Below are 26,651 nucleotides of genomic sequence, written 5' to 3' on the forward strand. Positions count from 1 at the left end.
AAAGGGACAGGAGGAAATTATGGCAAAGATGTGATACAGATCCGATGGCTCACACGCAGACCCATGGGCCCATGTGAAACTCCACTGATGTTACTGGGACTCTGATTGGTACAAAGGTCCACCTGCATGCAGCAAGTCTCCAGGATCAGACCCTAAGTGTCTTAAAGGTGTAGAGAAAAAGCTGAATTGTTTACAGCAGAAAAAGAGGGATTTAAGGGTGTTTGAACCAGTGCTGCAGTGTTCTGGGTGGACTAGAAGGAGGAAAGAGTTTCCTTGACACCATAACTGCTTTACTTTATTGGACACGGATAGTTTCTGACATGGTTATAGTTTATCTTCTCCGTATACATGTGTAAAATGGTGTTTCAAAAAAGCTGCTGTAACTTGGTCATTTGTCTTTAATTCCAGAGATCTGAAATTCTTGAAACTGGTTACCAGCCCTCCATCCAGATGCTTTCTTTGTTTGCAAAATTTGTCCACTTTTGAGTTAGGGATGTTCAGATATTCTGAGTTTCAGATGCAGCTTAAATGGTTGAATTTTGCAAATAAGTTAATCTTTACAGAGGAAATATGGATGACAGCACTTACATAGCTGTCTGAAAAAAAGCTGAAATTTTGATCTGAAAAGCTGTTAAATTGCATTTGCACTAGCCTACTCCTCCTGTTTCTGCATATGCATTTTGTTCCATACTGTTTACTATATATGCAGTATGCAAAATGTCAGTAATTTAAATGTGGCTTTTTGTATACAATGATTTACATCTTCACAGATCTGTTCATTTTTAGCTGTAATTTCTATAGACTGATTAGACTGACTGAATAGTAGCTGTGAATTATAGGGACTATAACTTCATTGAAGGGATTCTGGTAACACTGTCAATCAAAGAGTACAACTCAAGTAGTTTACGTATCACCAGAACCCCAAAATGGAACACTATAACCCACTCATTAAAAATATACTGTATTTTAAAAATAGATCTGATCAAGGTGGAATTGATTTAAATCATGATTTAAATCACTAGTCAGGAAGACTCGATTTAATCATGGATTTCTACATAGAAGTGCATTCTTGTTGGTTGTTATAACCTTAATACATATTCTTCACAACTCAGAGACCGCTGTAGGTTTCATTTTTAGAAGTGATTTATTTTGAAAACTTTTCAGGTTAATTTTACAGCTGTATCAGAAAATGAATGATTGTTTGGTTATTTCATTTACCAAAGGTAACTGAAGGAGATATTTATGAAGTCATTGGGAGGTGAATTATCTTCAATTCAACAGGTTAATCATTAATCAGCTTTGAAATCACAGATATCAGATTCACCTTTCAAAGCATTCTGATTTTTCCCACATTAATTATATAAAATGTTAACATAACATTTTAAAATGTCTTTAATAAATTAATTCTATGGATAGCTACTATATCATCGATGGATCTCAGCAATCTCATTCACTCAATTCAGAAAGACAGTTTTGATTTATTTTTAAAATATGTTTTGAAACTAGAGAAATGTGACCAAGGGCCTGAAAATGGGAGATAGAATTTCTTGCTTCTGTGCAGAAGATGGTATCTGGTCCAGGTCGGTAGTGACTGAAAGTCATTACTGTAACAGGTGTGGCCTACAGTAAGTTGGTGTGAGTTTGTGCTCTCAATTCAGATCAGAGTGAAAACTGCCTGCATCACAGAAACTACTATCCCAATTGGCTTCCAAGTTGGCAGTCTCCACAGAAGCATTAAGGAATAAAACAGTCATGGAGATTGAACACAGCTCAATCACCCCTATAGAAGGATCCTTCAGGTCAACATTGAGACAAGTTTTGTGAACCGTGATCTTCGGTTCTGACAAATTCAACATCTTCCAAGAGCACTGAAAATCTCAAATAAAATACATCTGGTAAGACAATTAACTATTTGGGTTCCAATTCAACAAACTTATCTAAGAATGTGCTTTGCTGGATGAGGCCATTGGCAGCAAAGAGTGTTTGTGAATAGATATCCAAAAGTTAAGTGTGAGAAAAGAGCACATTATTTTAAACTGTGTTTATCAATCAGCTGAATATTACAATATTCAATAGCCAAACAACTTTAAGTGTCATATTTACAATCATAAAATGACTTGAAAACGTTCTGCCAAGAATCTCAAACATTAGAGATGGTGAAAACAAATATACACTGAAGTGTGACCCTTATATATTCTGATCTATTATTTTTCAAAAGGGTTACTTTAAAATAGATATTATTAATACCTGCAATGATGTATAGGAACATGACTTTTTATTTATATAAAAAACATTTACAATTTAACACTTACTTTCTAACAACGACTGGCAGTGCATAATATGGTTTGTGATGTCATGTAACACAACCAGAAATACAGGCTTCTATACAAATCTTATTCCAAAAGAGGTTTGGCTCTATAGTTTTTGTGATTAAACTATCCATTACCTAGCAAACAAACCCTTGTATATTTCTTATGGATGAGCACTTCAGGAGTTAAATTCCACTGAAATTATCTGGACACCCAAGTAGGTGTTCAAGTCTTAAAAATAATTCACTTATCAGTATCTCTCATCAGGCCAGGGGTAGGTAGGCAGCTGCTTTCAGAAATATTGCCAGTTTTTTTCCTTGCTTGGCAAGCTGATGGTCCCATTCAATCAGGCTGACAGTTTCTCCTCTCCTTGAAAGCGAACCATCGGCTTCCAATGTTAATGTACCTTCTACCCACATGATAATTGATAAAGCATATAACTTCTAGGTTCATGGCTCACTGTTTCCATTGCTCAGAGTGATTTTTAAAGTAACACACAAAATCTATTGACATTTGTATGAAACTAAGTGGATATAATAGCTTATTCTACTAATCATTTCTTAGAACACTGTAAAATCATTTGTATTTAGTATCAAAGTACTAGTCAACTGTTAGCACTATTTTAAATATCTCCATACTCCATTTAAAAAAGTCCGCTGTGCAAGTGTTATGTAATTTTTTCCTTGATGACAAGAAGCATATTCCCCTTACAAGAATTTTTACATTAAAATTATTCTCTAGAAAATTATTCTGAATTTGGGGCAAATATTAGAATGCAAGGTAAAAGAGCACGCATGTTTTTCACTGTGGTAGCCAACTAGTCACTCGTTGGCCTGAAAATGCTGTCTTAAAATTTAGCCATCCAATCCAATTATATAAAAGAGAAAAGCAATCGAGACAGTATAATCGGACACTAAATTTAGCCAAACTATGTGCAAGAACCTCTGCAAATACACACACAATTTAAAGGAGCAGCAATGTCAGATATGGTCCCAAATATGTCTGACTTTACCATCCTTACAATCTAATAAATATTAGTATTCATTTTAATATTTTAAATATCCCTGCTTTTATGGCCTGACTTTATGATTCTTAACCAGATGAGTAATTCTAACTCATGCGTATAGCTCCACTGAGGTCAGTAACACTACCTGTACACATAAGGATTGCAGGAAAAGCTTGCTACAATCTACATATCAATGAGAAATTAAAGTAAGGAAAAAACCCATGGTTTTTCAGAATCCTAAAATAGGTTTGTACAGAATAAAGTGAGGAAATACAAGTTAATGGAAGTTTATGTTAATGGAATACAAGTTAATGGAAGTTTCCACAGCTGTGCTCAAATCACACTCTTTTGTATTAGAATAGGTAAATAAACAAAGCATAATCATGCTGACTGTTCTTCATACATTACAAAACATGTTTACATTTTACAATGTTCCTTTAAATTCGATGCTGTAAGTCATAGCAGAGTTTAGTAACATTATTGATAATTTTCAATTGCGTAATAGCTTGGAATGTTTGGATATTAAATCACTTTTAACAGTTTCAACCATGCAGTGATCAATCCCATGAAGTACTGAGCACCTCAACTACCACTTGACTCACTGGGTTGGGCCCAGAGCAAGTAATAAATACCTCTTAGCATATGTCCAATTAATTTTAATTCAGAAACAGAAGAGCTAAAACCTTCATGCACAAGTGAGATGCAGAAAAAGGCATTTGTTTTCCTGATTAATTTTTCTCAACACATAACATGATACATTAAATGTTATACAAAACCTTTTATGGTTTTTATAGCTTCAAAACTTTTTTGTAATCAATGTCAATAAATTGCATGTCTCTTAAATTGCAATACATATCACTAGATAACATCTTCAGCAACCATAGTGTCAAAAATTTGATAGCAAACTTGCTGTTCCATTCCATCTTTGACATTATAAGACCTGATGAAGCATTCCAACCATGGCAAGTCATCTGCAAATCAAAAACAAATTACACATTTTGATAGTATTTCCAGCTCTTATAAGAAAAGTGGAACTTTAACACAGCCTTTAACTAGGAACACTAACACATAATTCAGCTGACTGAAAATGGATTTTGAAGTTTCTTATGCACAGAAGGGGTTGATCAGTCCCCATTGAGAAACACTTCTCCTCTCTGCTGGTACAGAGAGCCACCTGGGAGGAGGCTGCAGAGTGGGATCTGTATCATTATTCTCCCTCTGTTCTCACCAAAGGATTGTACTTGGAGAAGATAATGTAGCCTAGGGATATAATTTCTATTCCATGGAACACCCACTGCACTGGGTGGAAGAAGGTCCCCAGGGACAAAGGTGCCTGGGTGCTTTGGACTTGCACTGTGAGGAAAAAGAAAAGGAGTACTTGTGGCACCTTAGAGACTAACCAATTTATTTGAGCATAAGCTTTCGTGAGCTACAGCTCACTTCGATGAAGTGAGCTGTAGCTCACGAAAGCTTATGCTCAAATAAATTGGTTAGTCTCTAAGGTGCCACAAGTACTCCTTTTCTTTTTGCGAATACAGACTAACATGGCTGTTACTCTGAAAACTGTGAGGAAACAGGCTCCTAAGGGCCAGAGCTATGGCAAAGACAAACAGTTCTGTTCAGACAGCCCAAAGGACGCTTCCATTTTGGGCCCCCAGATGAAATGCTCAGAGGAACTCTGATGGGATCTTCATGAAGATTTCCTTACCCTGAGTCACTTTCCACAGGGATTTCCCACAGGAAAGGGTACTCCAACATTCTGTGTGCATTCAATGGAAGAATCTGGCCTAAAGTGAGGGGCTCAGACTGAATTCTCTATCAATTGTCACTATGCTTCTGTGACATTTTAAATAAAGGTCTTTTGGTTAACTTCCATATAAATGTGAATTACACATCTAGCTCTGCCTCGACATGCATATATACATACCAAACTGAATCTATGCCAACATGAGTGAACAGCTGCACACCCTCATTACCCTTTTAGGGACTGAATTATTACTCCTGTTCCCAAAGGCCCCTTTTTTTTAAAAAGGGCAAACCAAACATATTACACTAAACAAAAGTAACAATTTCCTTACAATTCTGTAGTATTGAATTTGGTCTGTGCTCTCATCATATTTATAATAAATTAATGGTGAATACAGCTTAACTTTACATATATAGTAGCAGATTACAAAAAGTGACAGCTGACCTAGTTTTGTTCCTGGAGGACAAAGTATATTCATGATCATTTCCATCTTCTCCTGAAGAAGACTACTGGTAAGGACTTCGGAGGCAGGAATCTGGAAAAACTTTTCCTGAGGAAAGGGAAGGGTTTGAGGAGAAAAGAAGAGAAAAATAAATCAGGTTGTCATTAGTTAGTGTCATTTTAGAAAGCTCTTGAATCTTATGAAGAGACTAAAATGACAAAAGGGAGCAATATATTCAGTTCTGTGTTTTTAAAATGATCCAAATACAGCTAGAAACAAACCAGAACATGCATGAGTAGGGCATTAACCCTGAGACATGTAGTATGCGCAATGACTTAGACCACCAAAAAAGTGCATTAATGCCTTACTAACACACATACTGCATGAAGATAAATCCAATAAAGATTGTGAGGTGCTCAAACACTATTAGAGCTGAGTGAATAATAGATTTTTCAGTTGGCAGGGGGCTGACTCAAAAAATGTGAAAAAACAAATTGGTTTGATTCAAACTGAAATTCAGTTTTTCATTTTTTTTTTCTGTTTTGAACCAATTAAAATGTTTTAGGTTGACACAAGATGATTATTTTTTTGTAATCAGTGTTGATTCAGTCAGCTTTGGGTGTTTTTCACCATTTTATACGGGTTTTTTTAATGGCACAAAATTTAAAAATGAAACATCATTTCACAATGAAAAGTCAAAAAGATATTTCAAAATGAAACATTTTGAAACAAAGTCAAAACAATATTTTCAAATGGTTGAAATGAAAAAATTTGACTTTTCGAAAAAACATTTTTATTTTCTTTTTTCAGGCAAAACTTTTTGACAAATTCATCACAAATTTGTGAATAGTTTCAGAGCCCCCAAAATGCATTTTTTTTTTTTTGGCAAAAATAATACCTCCCCCCCCCAACCCAATTGCCCAGCTCTAGATACTATAGTGATGGGGGCCATATAAGTATGATAGACAAACAGACAGAAATTATAGACAGGATTGTGCTATCCTTATTTAAATTCAACCTTACACCTCAAATAGTCCCACTGCTATGAATGGAAATCCTGAGGCATAAAATACCACTTACTCCTCAAGATTAAGGAGGTGAACAGGAGTAAGGGTGTCGGAATCTGAACCTATGCAAGTAGAACTCTTGTTTTGAATTTCATTCTTCTGTTTGAAAAGACATGTGGGTGGGTTTTACACAATTTATCCTCCCACTATAAAGAGTAGCTCAAGCAGATGATGAAATAAAAGAGTAGGGGAACTGTATAAAACCTACTCCCAACAATTTTCACTACAGCATAATTATTTTAACATAACTTTGACCAGACTTTCATTTTGTTCCTCTTTCCCCCACATTTCTTGGCCAACCTCATCTCTTTTTCTCCCTGGAGCCCAGCTGATGTGTCACCTAGCAAAATGGGGTCCTTTCTGGTTGACCTCTAGATGGCACTATAATATAAATGTTAAAGAACAACCGTTTACGGCAAAAGAGACACATTTTCAACTCATGCTTTCTCTTAAAAGAACTAATGTGGGAACAGTTTCTCCTCACTTTAATTTTTAAACTAGAAATCTAATGGAAAATGACCAAAAGATGGGGACATGTCAGAGAGGGACAATTACTCCCTCTGACCTCCGAAGTCCTTCCTGCTACCATACCATAATTTTTGCTGACTCTTCTCCCCAGCTCCTTTAACTCAGACAATCAGGTTAAGAAAATGAACTGGGAGCATGACTATAGAAATCTGATTGGAAGCTAGTTTAAAGTCACAATTCAAAGCAGCCCAGGTTCTTCTCAAGCACTGTTGGAGCACCTTAGTCTGAGCAGAGGAAAGTGGCAGTTTCCTTTTGAAGTGCAGGTAACACTTCAAAAGAAAACTACCTTTTCCCCCTGCAGCTCAGCTGTAGCACTCAGCAGCTCCCCCAGATTAGTTTCTCAATTTAGAAGAACAGCTTTCAAAGAAGGGGAGAGGGGCCGTGGAAAGGAAAGAAGAGGAGAAAGTGGGGATTGCTGGGCTTCAGCTTCCTTTTGCAGCTAAAGACCTTAATATTTTACGAGAAGAGCCTTTTAACCTGTTATACAGAATGTGCTAAAGAAATGGGAAAATATTTCCCCCTGATTGTCACTTGACACAGTGGGTAAAAATATATTTCTATATTAATTTGTATGTATTTGAGGTGAGGATGTTGCAAGCTGTGAAACACAGGGATCAAAAAGCCCAACTTGTTTTAGATAATTCCAAAGCTGCTGTGTAATACATTACAAATATAATGTTACATTAGATTGGTATTATCAGCATCTATTCATCTTATCAAAGTCCTCATACTTCTTAACATTTACATTCCTACCTGAAATTATCAGCAGGTATGCAACAACTGAAAGGACAGCTAAAACAAATGTCTATTGAATACAAACAACTATCTAAATGAAACATGAAGGCCCAACTACTCAAAATCTAGGACATGCAGAGTACTCACAACTAATTTAACTCTGCCATCATGAACATATGAAATAGGATTTTCCATTTCTTCCACAAAGTAATACATCTATTACATATGCATATGAAAAATAATATTGCATATTTACATAGCACTTTAGAATCATTTAGTTAATCCCTCACATTCCCATGGGCAGGCCAATATCATTTCTATTTTAGAAAATTGGGAAACGGAGACATGTAATTTAAGCAAAGTCTGTAAAGTCACAAAGAGTGAATGTATAATCTGATGTTAAATGTGGAGACCAAGTGTTTAGGTAAGACAAACAATCTTTCTAGAGCAGGGACTATTTGGAGGCTAGATGAATAAAACCTAGGAGGCACTAGTCAGTTCATGACAAGCAAGAGCCCCATTACCCAGACCTTTAGATCAAACAACTAGATTTAGAGGATGGACAGCTATATGGCTTTGGCTAGAATCTACCCAGTAAGGAAACAGAGTTTATACAGATTCATAGTTATTAAGGTCAGAAGGGACCATGATGATCATCTAGTCTGACCTCCTGCACAATGCAGGCCACAGAATCTCACCTACCCACTCCTACAATAAACCTCTCACCTATGTCTGAGCTATTGAAGTCCTCAAAACATGGTTTAAAGACTTCAAGGAGCAGAGAATCCTCCAGCAAGTGACCCGTGCCCCATGCTACAGAGGAAGGCGAAAAACCTCCAGGGCCTCTTCCAATCTGCCCTGGACAAAATTTCTTCCTGACCCCAAATATGGCGATCAGCTGAACCCTAAGCATATGGGCAAGATACACCAGCCAGAAACCCAGGAAAGAATTCTCTGTAGTAACTCAGATCCCACCCCATCTAACATCCCATCACAGGCCATTGGGCCTATTTACCATGAATATTTAAAGATCAATTAATTGCCAAAATCACATTGTCCCATCATACCATCTCCTCCATAAACTTATTAAGTTTAATCTTAAAGCCAGATAGGTCTTTTACCCCAACGCTTCCCTTGGAAGGCTATTCCAAAACCTCACTCCTCTAATGGTTAGAAACCTTCATCTAATTTCAAGTTGTCAGAGTAGTCATAAAATCCTGAGCTAACCCCCCAAAATAGTCACTCTCAATGATCAGATTGAAAGCAATCAGACAGGGTGATTTAACACCATGACAGAGAGAAACTCAGCCAGCTCAACCAGGGACTTTGTGGAAAAACAGAATGCTGTATACCTGTGACATATTGTACTTCAAAATAGCACTCTGTAGCCTACATATTCACCACTTGTGTATGGTTATATTTTGTACCAAGAATGTCTTGTTTCAGCAAATCATGAGTTTTCATAGGATATCTTAATATCCTATGAAAACTCATGATTTGCTGAAACTCATTGTTCTGTCAAAATATGTATGTCATCATTGTATATAGAATTATGAGATTTTGCTATATGGTTGTTACTTAAATATGTTGTGAGTGTAGGAGATGCCCATAGCAAGCTATCCAGTGGCAACAAAGGGGGTGACCCACACCCAGATGGGTGTTAAACGACCCTCCCTACCCGTTGACCAGTAAGGGAATTTCAAACAAGAGATTTACAATTCAGTAAGAGACAGTTGCTCAAGCTCTACATAATGGGGATTGCTTAACTCAGTGACTCAGCAAGGTATCAGGACTGGTGATGCTTGACTCCACGTTTGAGCCAGTATTTTTCCAGACACATGAACTGAGTATATAAAATAAGGGACAGTGGCATTAAGAGTCTGCCTCTTTCCTCCCCACCTACTCTGAAGGCAACAAGAACGTTTGGCAGAAAAGACTTTGAACTAGGAAATTGGTCCCAGGTTGAGCAGGGAGTTCAGCCTGTGTATTAAGAACTGTGAACTGCTTGCAACTTTGAGTGGGGTGAGAAAAACTGCTTGATTCAACTCTTGCTTAGTCTGATAAAGTTCATGATTTAAACTTTGATTTTCTCTTTTATTTCTTATGTAACCAACTCTGATCTCTATGCTTACAACTTATAATCATTTAAAATCTATCTTTTTGTAGTTAATAAACTTATTTTAATTCTTTATCTTCACCAATGAATTTGTCTAAAGAGCTCGGGGAATCTGCTCAAATTACAAAGTCTGGGGCACATCCACTATCCTTTGAAGGAGTGGTGAATTAATTAATGAGCTTATACTGCTCAAGACCTTCTTAATCAGCGCAAGATGGTACATTTTTGGGGTGCAAGACTGGGCCCTGGGGATTTGCTGGGGTCTCCCTATGTATAGTTCATGACAGGCTGTGAAAGCCTGCATGTAACTTTGGGTGTACCCTCATGTGCTAATGGCTATGTGACAGCAAAGCCAGAAGGGGCTGCTAGTTACTAGCAGAGCAGTGTAAGAGTACCCTGATCCAGAGTGTTAATGGGGACATACCAGTCCCACAGTCGAGGTTGTGCCCTGGTGGGGGGAAGCAGGAGGGTGTCCACAACTGCCACTCTAGTTCCTCTCTTCAGTCCATTTTAAGACTTGAACACACATTTTTCTCCCATTTTACCTTTTATCTAGTATTGACCTAAACAGCATTTTCATCAAAGGATAGTGCTAATAATTTGTACATTCATTATAATAGTTTGTTTTAAAACACTGCATATGACAAAGAGAATGTACAAATTCATATATACATGCATACATCTCTGAGATGATACTTAACAAGAACCATCATCTATTTACCCTCTGTTTACTTACATAATCAAAGAGGTATGCATCCAGTGTTCCTGTGCCATCATCAAGTGTAAACTTCATAACAAAGACATACTGGAGTGGCTCAATACCTAAAACTAGTGTGGGAAAAAAATTTTGCTTTAGGTACTGAGAACTCAAGACAAAATTATCACAACACAAGGTAATTGAAATGACTTGCTTTTAATGATGTGACTTATTGTAAGATCATAATTTAAAAATATAATTAGATACTTGGACAGGTGGTGGTTGTGGATTAATAATTAGAGCTGTGCGAATCACAGATCTTTCAGTTCAACACTGAACTGAAAAATAAACAACAAAATCTTTTCAGGTTGACCTGAAACAAAAAATTTTCAAGTTTTTTTTTTTTAAGCAAACAATGGAAATGTTTCATTCAATCTAAAACCAGACATTTTGTTTTGATTTCAAGGTTTTTATTTTTATATAAAATTGAGGGAAATTCCAAAACAAAAGGCATTTCTGAAATGAAAAGTTGTTTTTTTCCTCTCTCCTCCCACCAATACAAAAAATTCACCAAAATCTACTTGAATTTGCTGATTGTTTTGGTTGAAGCAAATCTGCATTTTTTCAGTGAAGCATGTATTTTCACTAAACATTTCACATAGCACTACATATATGATTCATGACAATGTTATTATACACTAAGTGAAAACATTTTGTGTTGCAGGTTAAATGAGATGCCCAGAAAGATTTACATATAGAGTACCACATTAGAATGGAAATTCAGTTTTGCTCAGGAGTTTAGAAAAATACAGAAAATGCTCCAAAGTACATCTTTTCTCTTTAGTAAAAATGTTGGAAACATTTGCATACATCCTAACTTCTATGTGTTAGGATCTCTTTCTGCCTGATCTTCCACTGAAATTGGTGAGAGTTTTGCCTTTGGTTCAGTGACAACAGGATCATGTTCTAAACTAACATACTGCAATATATTTGGTGAAATATATTATCTATGGGAAAACAATTTATTCCATATGATGTAATTAAAATTCCTGGGCAAGTTCTACTCAAATAAAAAAGCTGCCTGACCGGTACTCTGAAATTAACTAAACCCATCTGTGAAAATTCAATGGCTAGGTACATTCTCCCACGGATATTAACTATGTCATCTGTCAGACAAAAATGATCCAAAACTATGCATCTAATCTATATAATTATTGCAGCTACTTTCCAATCACACACTCTCCTGACTATCTTCAATTGAAAGTCTGTGTGTGGTTTATATTTGAATACTGCTTTAGATTCCTATTGGGTTCTGCAGGGGCCTGTCCAGGGTCTGGTCCCATTTAATATTTTCATTAATGACTTTGATAATGGAGTGGAAAGCATGCTTGTAAAATCTGTGGATGACACTAAACTGGATGGGGTTACCAGTACTTTGGAGGGCAGAATTAGAATTCAAAATGACCTTGATAAACTGGAAAATTGGTCTGAAATCAACAAGATGAAATTCATCAAAAGACAAGTGCAAAGTACTACACGTGGGAATGAAAAACTAAAGGCACAACTACAAAACAGGGAATAACTGGCTAGAAAAGGATCTGGGGGTTTAAGTGAATCACAAACTGAATATGAGTCAACGTGATGCAATTGTGAAAAGGGCTAATATTTTGGGGTGTATAAACAGGAATATCATATGTAATAAGACATGAGAGGTAACTATCCTGCTCCACTTGGCACCAGTGAAGACTCAGCTGGAGTACTGAGTCCAGTTCTGGGTGCCACACTTTAAGAAATATGTGGCCAAATTGGAGAGTCCAGCAACAAAAATGATAAAATGGTTAGAAAACCTGACATACGAGGAAAAGTTAAAAAAATGGGCATGTTAGTTTTGAGAAGAGACTACTGAGGAGGGACCTGGTAACAGTCTTCAAATATGTCATGGATGTGTTGTTCCTTGACTTTAGCAAAGCTTTTGACACGGTCTCCCACAGTATTCTTGCCAGCAAGTTAAAGAAGTATGGGCTGGATGAATGGACTATAAGGTGGATAGAAAGTTGGCTAGATTGTCGGGCTCAACAGGTAGTGATCAATGGCTCCATGTCTAGTTGGCAGACGGTATCAAGTGGAGTGCCCCAACGGTCAGTCCTCGGGCCGGTTTTGTTCAATATCTTCATTAATGATCTGGAGGATGGTGTGGATTGCACCCTCAGCAAGTTTGCAGATGACACTAAACTGGGAGGAGAGGTAGATAGGCTGCAGGGTAGGGATAGAATACAGAGGGCCCTAGACAAATTAGAGGATTGGGCCAAAAGAAATCTGATGAGGTTCAACAAGGACAAGTGCAGAGTCCTGCACTTAAGACAGAAGAATCCCATGCACCGCTACAGACTAGGGACCGAATGGCTTGGCAGCAGTTCTGCAGAAAAGGACCTCGTGGTTATAGTGGACGAGAAGCTGGATATGAGTCAACAGTGTGCCCTTGTTGCCAAGAAGGCCAATGGCATTTTGGGATGTATAAGTAGGGGCATTGTCAGCAGATCCAGGGACATGATCATTCCCCTCTATTCGACATTGGTGAGGTCTCATCTGGAGTGCTGTGTCCAGTTTTGGGCCCCACACTACAAGAAGGATGTGGAAAAATTGGAAAACGTCCAGTGGAGGGCAACAAAAAGGATTAGGGGACTGGAACACATGATTTATGAGGAGAGGCTGAGGGAACTGGGATTGTTTAGTCTGCGGAAGAGAAGAATGAAGGGGGATTTGACAGCTTTCAACTACCTGAAAGGGGGTTCCAAAGAGGATGGATCTAGACTGTTCTCAGTGGTAGCAGATGACAGAACAAGGAGCAATGGTCTCAAGTTGCATAGGTTTAGGTTGGATATTAGGAACAACTTTTTCACTAGGTGAAACATTGGAATGCGTTATCTAGGGAGGTGGTGGAATCTCCTTCCTTAGAAGCTTTTAAGGTCAGGCTTGACAAAGTTGACAATCCCTAGTTGGGGATTGGTCCTGCTTTGAGCAGGGGGTTGGACTAGATGATCTCCTGAGGTCCCTTCCAACCCTGATATTCTATGATTCTATGTTTGGGCTGTTACAAAGAGGATGGTGATCAACTGTTCTCCAAATCCACTGAAGACAGGACAAGAAGTAATGAGCTTACTCTGCAGAAAAGGAGATTTAGATTAGATATTACACACAAAAAAATGTACTGGAATATGCTTCCAAGGAAAGTTAAAGAATCCCTGTCATTGGAGGTTTTTAAGAACAGGTTAGACAAACACTTGTCAGGGATGGTCTAGGTTTAGTTGGTCCTGCCTCAGCACGGGGGGCTGGACTAGATAACCTCTTGAGGTCCCTTCTAGTCTTACATTTCTAGGATTCTGATTCTATGCGCAAATGATATATAATCAGCTAAAACTAGAAATATATTCACATACTTTTAAAATCAAATTGATAAAATAAGTAAAAATAATTGCTTGCAGTATATGTTTGAAGTTATGTGAGAATAAACATCTCTACAGAAACATTGTTGAAGTTTCTTCCAAGAAAAAGGTGGATGACCTGTTTACACACCACTTATTCAGTTTCTCCTGATGATTCCAGACTAGGTCACCTTCACGAAATTTTGTTTAGTAAGAGTCTAGACTCCACTAAAAGGAGTCCACAATTGTAAAATAGGGAAGACTTTGCATTTTGGGCTCTTACAGCCCATCGATATTTGAATATAAACAACTGATGCTTTTTAACACTCTTCTTGCCTTATAGACCTTCATATGAATTCAAATTCTTACGGAAATATTAGTTATATATTATATGCATTACTTTTGTATTATAGACGTTTATATATCTCTCCATTTTATACCTGTGCTATCTTTAATTGGACAATTCTGGGGAAAATGTAAATAGTCGATCAAGTATTTACCTATAAACAAGTCATGTACACTGTTTATGCTGCCATGATCCACCACTCAGTGACTAAAATACGTCAGGGAAGTACATTCTGAAAGCAAAGGGTTCAATCTAACCAAACCAAAGCTATTTATTCAGCCAGACAAAATTGGTTTTCATGCAGTAGCCACATTGATATGTTGATGAATTATGCTGTGAGGAATTACACATCTCCCAACTACTGCTTTTATTTAATTTGTTGGAAAGCTTTCATTTAATGAATTTAGTTGTTTTTTTTAATTTGGGGGGGAAAGTAAATTTCTAATGAACACAATTTGATACTGTAAGTTATGTGTTAGCTTATATTTACTAATACAGAATAAACATGAGAGGATATTTATGAGACACATCATGCTTCTGCAGTAGTCTGTATTCTTTAATAAAATCAGTCAGATTTAGATACTACTTGAGATTGCAAATCCTTATTAGGATGTGAACTGATTTAAAATAATTAAATTTAGAAACAGTTCAAACTGTTATCTTCTTTACCCATTGTATTTCCCAGGGCTCTGTTTTCCTTCCATCAGTTGATGAGACTATCTAAAGCAACACAAGGAATAGACAGGGAGATTTTTCAAAAGCAGAAAGGGGACTTAGGGGCTCAAACCTTTTTGACTTGGGCGATGAACTCTTCACCAATTCCCTGGGTTATGTAGTAGGCTAGCGTTTATGTCCTCTAAGGGTAGTGTTTAAAAAAACGATACAAACCTTACTATCATTTACAGCTAAGGAAGATTCACATTTTGCTCAAGTGAAAGACTTGTGCATGGTACAAATTTTATTCCTGATGCTACATATGTGTGTATAGCTCATCTATATACTCATCTATAAGTACAAAGATTCGTTACACCTGCACTATCTTAATTGTTAAAAATGTCACCTGGTTAGGAAAAAACACTAAACAATGAGCTCACATTCCAAAAGGTAAAAAGTTTTTCAGTTCATCTTTAATATAATATTCTAAAAAGGTAATCATATATGCAAATACACATGCATCCATAGGACACAAAGATCCGAGCAAAAGTGTAATCCATTCAGTGAGACAATTTGTATCTACCTTAAGAATCAAGACACAATCTAGTTCAGGTCATAATGATGTTAGCTAACCTCGTGCTATTTCAGTGGGCTCCCATGATGGTTCTTCTACTGCAAGGGAACTGAGACTCTGGATAGTCTTCTGATTCGAACACTGTTTGCACCTGACATTTAAAATAAGATGCTGTTAGTGTACAGACTTCAAGGTGATGAACTATTAGCTTGTTCATTCTATGCCAAACAAGTTTATTCAAATAAAGTTACTCAGTGGAGATGCAAACCATCTCCACTATGAAAAGGTCCACAGTGTACAAATCAGGTTTTTTAAGGCAGAGAAGCTTCGTACAACATCTAAAGTACTAAACTACATTAATGCTCCTTATGAATCACCAGCTACAAAAAGTAAGTTATTTTGACCCACAAAAGAGCCTAATTGAATAAAAAAGGCTAACTGTGCACTGATACCAACTGAGCACATATTCATACACTAGCACTTTTGGTTCTTTAACAATACTTATAAAGTGCAATTTTGTAACAACAGTAATAAATCTGAAACTCTACTATGTATTAAAATACATGATAGGCTTATAAGATTATTAGTATAGGAATTTGGATTAACCTGTGCCTAAAATATTTTAATTATGAGTTATTAAAAGAACCTCTCCTTTTTATTCCTGGAGTACTAATGTACCATCATCAAACCTTTACAGAATGTAAGACAGCAACTAAAATACTGTAAAGTGAATAAAAATATCTAATGTTGAGAGATGTCCATATAAAGTTATTTTCATTTGCCCTAAGAAACAAAGTTATGGTAGCATTATTCTGCCCTCAAAATAAGCTTCTGTGCTAGTATGTTACAGTTATAACATAAAATTGACATTTATTATCTTTAAGATTAGCTTTAAAAGCAAATTTGTCATCAGTGGACCTAATTCTGCTCCCACTTACACTGGTGTGAAGCAGATATCAATAAAGTCACTCTGGTTTTACAATGGAGAAAATATAGCAGAATTTGGTTTAATACGTTGCAGGAATATAATTCATACCTTTAAAATATGTTACATAGAATATGTGGCATTCAGAGTTAGGACAACTACATGGGCAATAAGATAATACCCAAAAATTCTACATAGATGAAATGTAAGACCGTTAATGAAAATTGCAAAGGCTGAGATTTTAGACGTACAGCTGTCAGGGAATTCAAGCATCGCCCCTACACCAACCATACCTTGGTGCACATTTAATTTTACTGTAAAGGTCTTAACGCACACAAGTGAGACTTTGAAACATCATGAACCTTCAAGTTTCCTAAATGAACTCCCAAGTTTGGAGGCCTTTGTGCCTACTATTATTCAACGTGCTGGCTGTGGGATGGGCTTCTCTTCGAGACAAACTTTGGGAGCTTTCACTACAAAAGAGAATCACGAACCTTCTGAATAAGGGAAACTATAATGTACAGGCCATGATTTGGTCTACACAGTAGACTGAACCACCTCTGCAAGGGACACATCCATACCCATGCAAAGAGGGCAACAAGGGTACAACCTGCCATCAGGCCAAATGAAAAACTACTGCTCCTGCTCCTCTGGACCTGACTAGGTTTACTGCCTGAAGATCTCAAATCCTGTTCTGGGCAGAAAATCTAGGGCTCTTGTCATATCTAAGATGGCTCCTAGGAAGGTGAAAGACTGCGTAGGAACCAGTGTGATTTTTCAATGTTTACAATAAAACCCAAAGATTTAAAGAGGGAAAATATCTCCTGTAGGGCATAGTTATAAGACTGGGCTCTTATGAGACAGACATCTCGGAACAAGGAAACACCTGCAGGCCCCATCTACGAAGCTGAGCTGCCAAACAGTTAGTGATCACATGGGGCATGCTGACAGCTCAAAGGGTGGTACTTTGTACTGGTGATGACCTGTGCCCAGCAGAAACCAATGCCTTTGCCTCAATGAGGTGTGTAAGTAGGCATGTCTTTATGATCAAGAGCGTTTCTATTTTTTAAGGCAGAAAAAACTAATAAGTTCAGATAACCATCTTTTCATAGGTTTCAGAGTAACAGCCGTGTTAGTCTGTATTAGCAAAAAGAAAAGGAATACTTGTGGCACCTTAGAGACTAACCAATTTATTTGAGCATAAACTTTCATGAGCTACAGCTCACTTCATCGGCTGCATACGAAAGTTTATGCTCAAATAAATTGGTTAGTCTCTAAGGTGCCACAAGTACTCCTCATCTTTTCATACCATCAAGTAGGGGCTGTAGCACATCATTTAAAGTGCATGGGAGGGCATATATGCATATAGTCAAGCATGACACCCCTAGCCCATGAGCTCCTATACCCAACGCCTCCTAGAAGCCTTGACCCTTGAGGAAACCCTCCTACCCCTCGCTACCATCCAGAGAATTATAGGAAAGTCTGTGGGCTGAGAATAAGGTTTTTTTAACCTAACGGGTAGTTTTTTTTAAAAAGCTGTCAGCTCCTGAAAATAGAAGTGTACCATGTAAGTTTCTTTTCTCTTAACTATAGTGGTGGTAGCATAAGTTTCACGGTCAGGATCCAGATCAATGTCTTCTTCTTCCATACAATTTTAATTTTTGCAATTATCATGGACAATTCTTTTCAAGAACAAGCTTTAGAAGGTAAAGTTATATCTGTTTGCAAGTGACACTGGAATTAAGTTACTGAAACAAACTAACTTACTATACATCTATTAATTGCAACCACTTCTAAACTATTAAGACTTTTTTTTTCTTTTAACATACCCATAATGCCATATTTTCCCTTGCAAAAGGAAGGGAGCTGAAAGGTCTAGTAACTCAAGATCTTCTTTTGTGGATCTCACAGGTATAATACATTTAAATCTTCTTGAAAGTTTTCTGATTTCTTTTAGCGTCCCTCCTATTAAATGTAAAAAAAAGTGTTTTCTTAATTGTATTTAATCCTAAATTACTTGATTCATCTGTCTTGGCCTATCAGATATCCATTTCAGCATCTGTAATTCATCACTATACGCAGGCCAGTGTTGACGAAACTCCTTAATGTACTGCATGTATTAAAAGTATAGGAACAACCACACAAATTTTTTAAAAGCGACTCATTACTGCATGCAAAGAGAACAAAATGTTAACACAACCACATGTGCTACATGTTCAATCAAAGCTGTAAGTTACCATAACATATGTTTTAAATATATGTCATGATAACAATAGTAGCTAACAAGATAACAGACCTTAAAGTAACTTTACTCAAGTTACATTTTGTTCTTTCTTTCACTACATTTCCAGAAATTTTAGTGGTTGCTGTCTTGAGAACAATCAGAACTAGAATACACTTTATACCACTAGAAAACAGCTTGACATTCCAGCTTTTAAGTGGTACAAGACATTAAATTTTAGCTAGCAATATGAGAGCAAGTGGCTGTTAAAACAGCATCAGAACTGAAAAATGCAACACAATAGTAAACATGATAATATGATTTTAAGTACTATGTGGTAACTTACCAAGACTAGAAATGAATGCTTTATATTACTGGAGAAGCTAGGATTTTCTGAGTCTAGCACAGGGGTGGGCAAACTTTCTGGCCTGAGGGCCACATCTAGGTATAGAAATTGTATGGCGGGCCATGATTGCTCACAAAATTAGGGGTTGGGGCATGGGAGAGGGTGAGGGGCCAGAAATGGGGTGTTCAGGGTGTGCGATGGGGCTCCGGGCTGGACGGGGCTCCACTTCGGTGTGGGGGCTCCGGCTGGGGGTGCGGACTCTGGAATGGGGCTGGGGATGAGGGGTTTGGGGTTCAGGAGGATGCTCTGGGTTGGGACTGAGGGGTTCAAAGTACGGAGGGAGATCAGGCCTGGAGCAGGGGGCTAGGGTGCAGAGGGGTTGAGGGCTCTGGCTGGGGACGAGGGGTTTGGGCTTTGGTGGGTGCTTTAGGCTGGGACTGAGGGGTTTGGAGGGCAGGAGGGGGATCAGGGCTAGGGCTGGGGCAGGGGGAGGGAAGGGCTCAGGCTCCAGGCGGTGCTTACTGAAAGCACAGCCAGGCAGCTCTACGCGCTGCCCCGTCCGTAGGCACCTCCCCCGCAGCTGCCAGAAGCAGCTGCACGCCCCTCTCCAGCTCCTACGTGGAGGCACAGCCTGGGCGGCTCTGTGTGATGCTCCGTCCACAGGTGCTGCCCCTGCAGCTCCCATTGGCCACAGTTCCTGGCCAGTGGGAGCTGTGGGGGGTGGCCCTTGGGGCAGTGTGTGGAGCCCCCTGGCCTTGGCTGCCCCTATGCATAGGAACTGGAGGGTGGACATGCAGCTACTTCCAGGAGCTGCACAAAGCCCTCAACCCCACTCCCCAGCAGGAACTTGAGGGCCGGATTAAAAGGTCCAATGGGCTGGATGTGGCCCGTGGGCCGTAGTGTGCCCACCCCGATCTAGTATCATGAGACATGCATTTTATCCCTTAGAGATACAGGAATGTAATTTCTTAAAATGATCAAAGGTCCTTCAATCACAGCCGTGCTTGTCTGATATGGTTGCTGGATTGAATCTAGAAACACTCTGACCTCAGACCAGTATAATTCTGTTTCCTTGTAATTTCATGAACCAGTTTGATACACTTAACCCTGTAATTATTGTTACACACGTAATAACCACCAGCTTTTGGCTAAATAACATTTGAATTAATTAGTTCATGAATGGATAATAGGAAAGAAATATAGCAGTGAATTTCCTGAAATAAGTAACTTTCTGCAAAAACAATTTTAGTTTAAATTAGATTTAAGATCTTACAAAAGCATTATTATATGAACTATGGCTTTGTCTCATATATTTTATTATTATTATTGTTATTACAGTTATTTATCATGCAGGAGTGACTAGAGAAACCAACCAGATCAGGGCCCAACTGTGCTAGGCACTGTACAAATACATAGTAACAGACTACCTACCAATAATAAAATCATAAAAGATGAATAAAACTTGGGAGGGGAACAGAGGCACAGAGACATGAAATGACTTGCTTGGGGTTACATAGCAGAGCCAAGAATAGAATCCAGTCCAGTGCCATAGCAACAACCTCTTCAGAACACAATGCTTGAAATGTTATGGTCAGACAAAGGATTTAAATCATGTGTTAAGCATAAAACTCAGTACAGCCTTAACTATGGAACCATTGGGATGCCTCCATAATTTAAAGGTATTTGGAATACAAAGTCAATCTAGACAATGTTTTCAGTGTACTAACAAATTAACATCAACAAATGTGTCAGATTAACAATAGCTGTCCTTTGAAATGAATCAGAGTGCATTTACTGGATAAAAACTGAAGTAAATGATAGTACATATTAATCTAAATATAATCAATATCTTAAACTACATCTTTTTTAAGGTTTGCCACAAATTAGTTCTATTTATGTTCATTAAAAGTTGTCTAAATAAAGGCTGACCTAGCAGTGAATCTGTTTCCTGGGTTTAGCTATCTCAACTCTCAGCTCAACAGAGGCAAAAAAAAATCCTCTCTGGGGAAGGGAGGATCTCATACTGTACTAAAGCAAGCTGCTTATGCAACACCAAGAGTAATATTTAGATCTACTTGGCCAGAAGAATAGCTGCTGTTGTGTGTATGTGCAGAAATTAAGGAAGGATGTATCTGGGAACACTCAAAAAATTCCTCCCAGAACTTGTAAATGAAAAAGTAAAAAGCCCAAATTCTGTGAGTAGCCATCTTTTTTAGAGACATTCCATTGTCAATATTCGGAAGGAGAAAAGAAAATGAACTGACATACTGGTCAGCTAAAGTTTCTTTTAGTAAACATATGAAGATTTACAATTGTGTCTTTCACTTCCACTCCACATGCTCTCACACACACACACACACACACACTCAGCTGCTGGGGCTTTAATATCTTCCAGTGATTTGCAGAGCAAGGTATACTGTTTGGTTATTTTGGGGGAAAAAAAAACAGACACAGAACTGGGGAGACAAGGTTTTTACAAAGGAAGAAAATTATATCAACAGACTGAAGAATGTGGGGACACACCACAAAGCAGACTACTGTTGAAACTAGTCAGATAATAAGCTAAGTAGCAAACAGAAGGGGCTTTGTCATTAACCCTAATGATCTGTCCACGGAAAGGGCCAACTGACTCACCCTTGCCCTTCTACCTTGATCCACTTGGATACTGTGACCTTGTTTTAAATTCAGAATGTGAAGCTGTGCAAAAATTTCTTATTTACATTCTATCCAAACATTCTCATTTATATCTTTGCCTAAATTGCTTTGTTTAAAGTTAGGTGGCTTTTTTTCTTTCCCCCTAAAAAATCAATCAGATAAAAAGCACACTGCTTCAGCTTTATTTATGTGACACAACACTGACATCCAGAGGCTGACAAAGTAAATAGTAGGTCTGCATTATCAGAAGCCTTTTATTTATCCAGCCACGTTTGCAGTCTTGCCAAAAATCTTCAATCACATTCCAAATCAGAATACCTACCTACCTAAAAGTCCAGCTGGAGACCGTACATTTTTTAAAAAAACTGCATCATGAATAAGCTTCTTGGTTTGGATCTATCAGATACAAAGGTATCTGACTCCTGTCTGGTTTACAAGAAATCCAACCCACTATTTTTGCAAGTTTAGATTTTATCTGAAAACTTCAGAGACTCAACCAACCACCTCTAACCTTAAAATTCTAATGGATTTTACCATCTCTTAATGCTGATTCTAATATGTGTGTGCTTGTTTCTAAATACAACTCACTAACTTTTTGTTTTTAAATCAGAGATATTTAAATCCTAAATTTCTAGTGGTAAAGACCACTGTGCCATCCTAGGTGGTATAACTGTAATTTAACTATCTTACCTTGTACCATAATTAAAGTATCTTCTGGCTCTTGAAGCAGCTCATCATGTTTTACAAAATGAACAGCTATTTTTCTTTGCCCCTGATTTTCTGTATCCCACACTGCAGAATCATACCACAATGAATTATGTACTTCTGGATTTGGAGCTGTAGCTGCACAGTCTCTTAATATTAAGTCAAAATCATCTCCATCTGGAACTTCTTGCCTAAAAACATTTGAGAAATCAATAGGTAAATAGTAGCAGCTTCTCTTTCAATAGTCTAGTAGTTGAAATGCAGTACTTTAAATAAAATTAAAGATACTGAAATATTATTATAACAGCATATACAGGAAAATTCACCTTTCCACACTGATCTTTGACAAAAGATAATATACAACAAGTTGTAGCAAAGGGTTTGATGGTGCACAGCAAAGGCGTGGAGTGTTGTGCATATAAGCTCAAGGAAAACTAGTCCTGCATTAATGAGCCTGCTGCTGCATGCCAAGAAAACTAATCCTGTCTATCAGCAGGGGTAAAGCCTAATACCTTCATCCAAGCCCACACTGAAATCAACAGAAAGATTCCCACTGACTTCACTGGGCTTTGGAATAGGCCCTAAAATGGCCACATAGCTACATATCTCTTTAGCACTGAAACCCAGATTACCCTACTCTATTTTACCATGCATTCTGCAAAAAAAAAAAAAGAAAAAGAAAACAAGAGCAGCAGCTGTTTGAGACCACTTTCCGCTACAAGACAATACCCTTACGTTGTGCCACACATAATCACTGTTTGCACTCGTGCTGGAGTGCAAACACATTGCATTCTTTGCTCTGCATGGTGGAATAGTTTGCAGGATCAAGCCAATGTATAAGTGTAACCATGAACACAAAGATAGTGGATTGCTTATGAAATTTTAACAGGAAATGTTCTGGCACACTTTCTGTTGGGGGGAAAAAGCCTTGCTGGCTTTGAGTGGAATAGCAACAAGGAGACAAGAAACATTGTTACACTGAAGAAAAAAAAAAAAAAATCTGTGGTGCTTTTTTTTTTTTTTTTTAAAAGATGTCAGAAACTCAGAATATCTCTATTTAAAAAAGCATTTATCCACACCAATTCCCTGCTCCCAAAGAAATCAAGGGCAAAATTCCAACCAGAGCATGCTTCTGAACGCATAACTGTACTGCATGAAAGAGTATTCAGTATTAATTGTGTCTGTTTTTTTCTTCTATTGGCATTTGTATTTATTTATTCATTCATTTGCTACATGATTTTTAAAGTATTTCATTCTGCATTGGAACTTATCAAATTTTGAAATTTTCTCACCAAACAAAATTTTTCCAGCTTTTTTGTTCTGGGTCAATCAAAACATTTTGGTTTTAAAATTTTCATTTTTAAAAATATTTTATTTAAAATAAAACAAAAATAAAAATAAAATTAAATATGAAATAAAATTTTGAAATGAAAAGTAACTGAAATAAAATGAAAAATCAAAGTGTTCTGATTTTACTGAAATGCTTCAATTTTTTGTCGGAAGTGACCTATGCCCCTGGAATGTTTTGATTTTGATGAATCGGCATCTTCCTATAAAAAAAATGTCCTATCAAATCTGACAGCTCTACTCAAATGAAGAACCCTCTCTTTTTTAAACCAGTAACATCTTTAATTTAATTGTAATTTAATTTTAATTGTAAAACACAGATGTTTGTCTAATACAGGACAACTTTCTTAAATTGTTAGAACTGAACTGTACCATTGATTATTAAAATAAAGCTAATTTCCTTGAAGACTTCACTAACTCGCCGTAGGTAAGGGCCTACTACAGAAGTGGGTGGCTGAGGCCAAACTAGATTATCATTATGGCCCCTTCTGGCCTTCAAGTCTATGATAAGAACACTTAGCTCTCATATAGCACTTTTCATCAGTAGATCTCAAAGCAAATCACAATCTTTACTGGATTTATCCTCACAACAGCACTTTGAGGTACGGAAGTGCTATTATTCCCCATTTTATAGATGGGGAAGTGGAATATATGGGTCCCCCTGATACCATGATGGAATGCCCCTCTCCTAAGCTCCATTTACAGAGCAACTTCAGAACAGTCCTTCTGCAGATTGTGGGGGGGAGGGCAGGAACAGGATAAAACTCCCCACTCTGGCTGTGACTTTTCAAGTGTATGTCCAGATGCAGTCAGAAGTTAGCCCAGTTTGTAAAGTACCTTGGGCTGAAAGCTTCTGTATAAATAACATATTGTAAGAAAGTCTCATAAGAGGACCAGTAAGCACTGATAATACTGCACAGTGATGTATACAGTGGTATACAGATGTATACATTTTCACCACAGAGAGGGCTCGATCTCGAAAGAAACTGAGTGGTCCGGCCGCATTTTAGCAAGGCATTTCAGCACATGCTCAACTTCAAGCATTTGAGTAATCTAAAGTTAAGCACGTGCTGGGGCAGAGAGCTCATCAGTTTTCAGGATCATCCTTGAATAACATTATTAACCCGCACAACCCTCCTCTATCAGAAAGGCATTATCCTCTTTTTAAAGATGGGACACCGAGAGATGTTAAAACTCTTTCCAAGGCCACATGGTGATTTTATGAGATCTAGGATTAAAACCCAGAAGTAAGACTCTTAAACACACATACTACTCTGCTCTTCATGATGTGCTAGAAGGTGAAATGATGTTAACGTCATTTAACACATTCAATGCACTTTCTTGAAACATCAAAGATTTCCTGAATTTTTACTTAACTTACAGTAGTGAGTTTTGCCAAGACAAAATTGATATCTGACAGTTTTCAAATGGTATTTTTCCCCCTTAAATAAAATAACTTTAAATAAAGCAAAACTCTGTCTCTAGTTGTACTGGCAGTCTCCACCATTCTAGAATTCTAAAAGCCAAAATACAGATAGTTATGTGGATACCAACAGATTATTGTGATGGGATACTCAAAAAATTGTAAGAGTAGGGTTAGGTAAATCTTGCTTCTAGGTCCAGGGCATAATTGAGTGCCATATTTGCAAACTGGAACAGAAACTAGAATTCTGGAGCCACTGAACAGAACTTATTAAGCATATCCCATATGATTACAGTTTTCCCCAACTAATTTCAGTAAGCTTCTAAGCCTTTGCTTGAAATGAAATGGATTTAAATTCAACTCATCTTCAGTGTTAAAAGAAAGATGAAAATATTTAAAAGATTATCTAAGACTCCTAAAACATACTGAGCAATCTGTAACTTTTACTGTTATTATGTAAAATACTTACAGTGAGTTGCATTTTGAACAATAAAGTTTAACAGACTGATAGAGCTTCTGGGGTTTAAAAGTTCTCAGTTTTGCTCTAATGCGATACTGTTGAGGAGCTGCGCTGTTCAAAATAATATTCAGTGCTGTGTCATCTAAATGCTGATGATCTGTTAATACTATAAAGCAATAAAAATACAACCTATTAAGCAATAAAACAATACCTAGAACAAAAAAGTGCACAATAAGGTGAGTGGATGGGAACATCACAGGGATGTGTTTAAAGAATTTTCACTGCTGTTTTTTTAATTTTAGAATTTTCTTGAAAAAGGAAAAGATACTCTATTGGATCTTAAAGTTTGAGAAATTACTTTTGCAGAACCTGTGTGCAGCTGTAGCTAAAACTGATAAAGGTTCTAAGTAAGTCAGCTGATAGCTGAAATTACAATTCCCATGGAACTGATTGTTAGATTTGCAAACCCTGGTAAAGTAAAATGGTCTTCTTGCAGCACTTAAGCCAGTTTTGACAAATCACATGTCCATTTTTATGAAAAGAGTGGCAGCAACAGGTATGAGCTGAGCTGACAGAACTCTTGAGAAATGTATTTGTGGCTGCAGCCTCCGCTTTACAAGTACAATGTTTCAAATGGTTCCTTTGGCCTTTCAGACACAAGACATTCCCAAAGTCTGCCGTGATTTAAGCCTGGGTGAAAAGGATTCAAGTAGGGAAAAATTCTACATATTTTAATAAGAATGTAATTTTGTAATTTCTTAAAATATTGTAATTTCTTCCCATTTAAAAATGTTCCAATACAATGAAACAAATACAATACGATATTTCAACAAAGGTGACTAGAACAAGATACTGCCAATTGAGAGGATGAAAATACAAGGCTGAATATATTAGCATCCAATAGATATAACTGCCCAATTTGTAGT

General features: G+C 37.4%; 1 protein-coding gene across 6 annotated transcripts in view; it reads right to left on the minus strand.

Moving 5' to 3' along the window:
- Window positions 1-308: 308 nt before the first annotated feature.
- POT1 (protection of telomeres 1) overlaps window positions 309-26,651 on the minus strand; it is a 149,009-nt gene continuing 122,666 nt past the window's right edge. For 3 of the 6 annotated variants that reach the window (XM_073328246.2, XM_073328247.2, XM_073328245.2), the window contains exons 8-14: window positions 25,735-25,891; window positions 22,481-22,686; window positions 18,398-18,533; window positions 15,703-15,794; window positions 10,687-10,778; window positions 5,507-5,612; window positions 309-4,286 (exon numbers count right to left, since the gene is read on the minus strand). In XM_073328246.2, the coding sequence (XP_073184347.1) occupies window positions 4,174-4,286; window positions 5,507-5,612; window positions 10,687-10,778; window positions 15,703-15,794; window positions 18,398-18,533; window positions 22,481-22,686; window positions 25,735-25,891 (902 nt within the window). In that variant the 3' untranslated portion in view covers window positions 309-4,173. The remainder of the gene's footprint in view (window positions 4,287-5,506; window positions 5,613-10,686; window positions 10,779-15,702; window positions 15,795-18,397; window positions 18,534-22,480; window positions 22,687-25,734; window positions 25,892-26,651) is intronic. The other 3 variants (XM_073328242.2, XM_073328241.2, XM_073328243.2) reach the window with 2 other exon arrangements.

This window comes from Lepidochelys kempii, chromosome 1 (genome assembly GCF_965140285.1).
Source record: "Lepidochelys kempii isolate rLepKem1 chromosome 1, rLepKem1.hap1, whole genome shotgun sequence".
Lineage (NCBI taxonomy): Eukaryota > Metazoa > Chordata > Testudines > Cheloniidae > Lepidochelys > Lepidochelys kempii.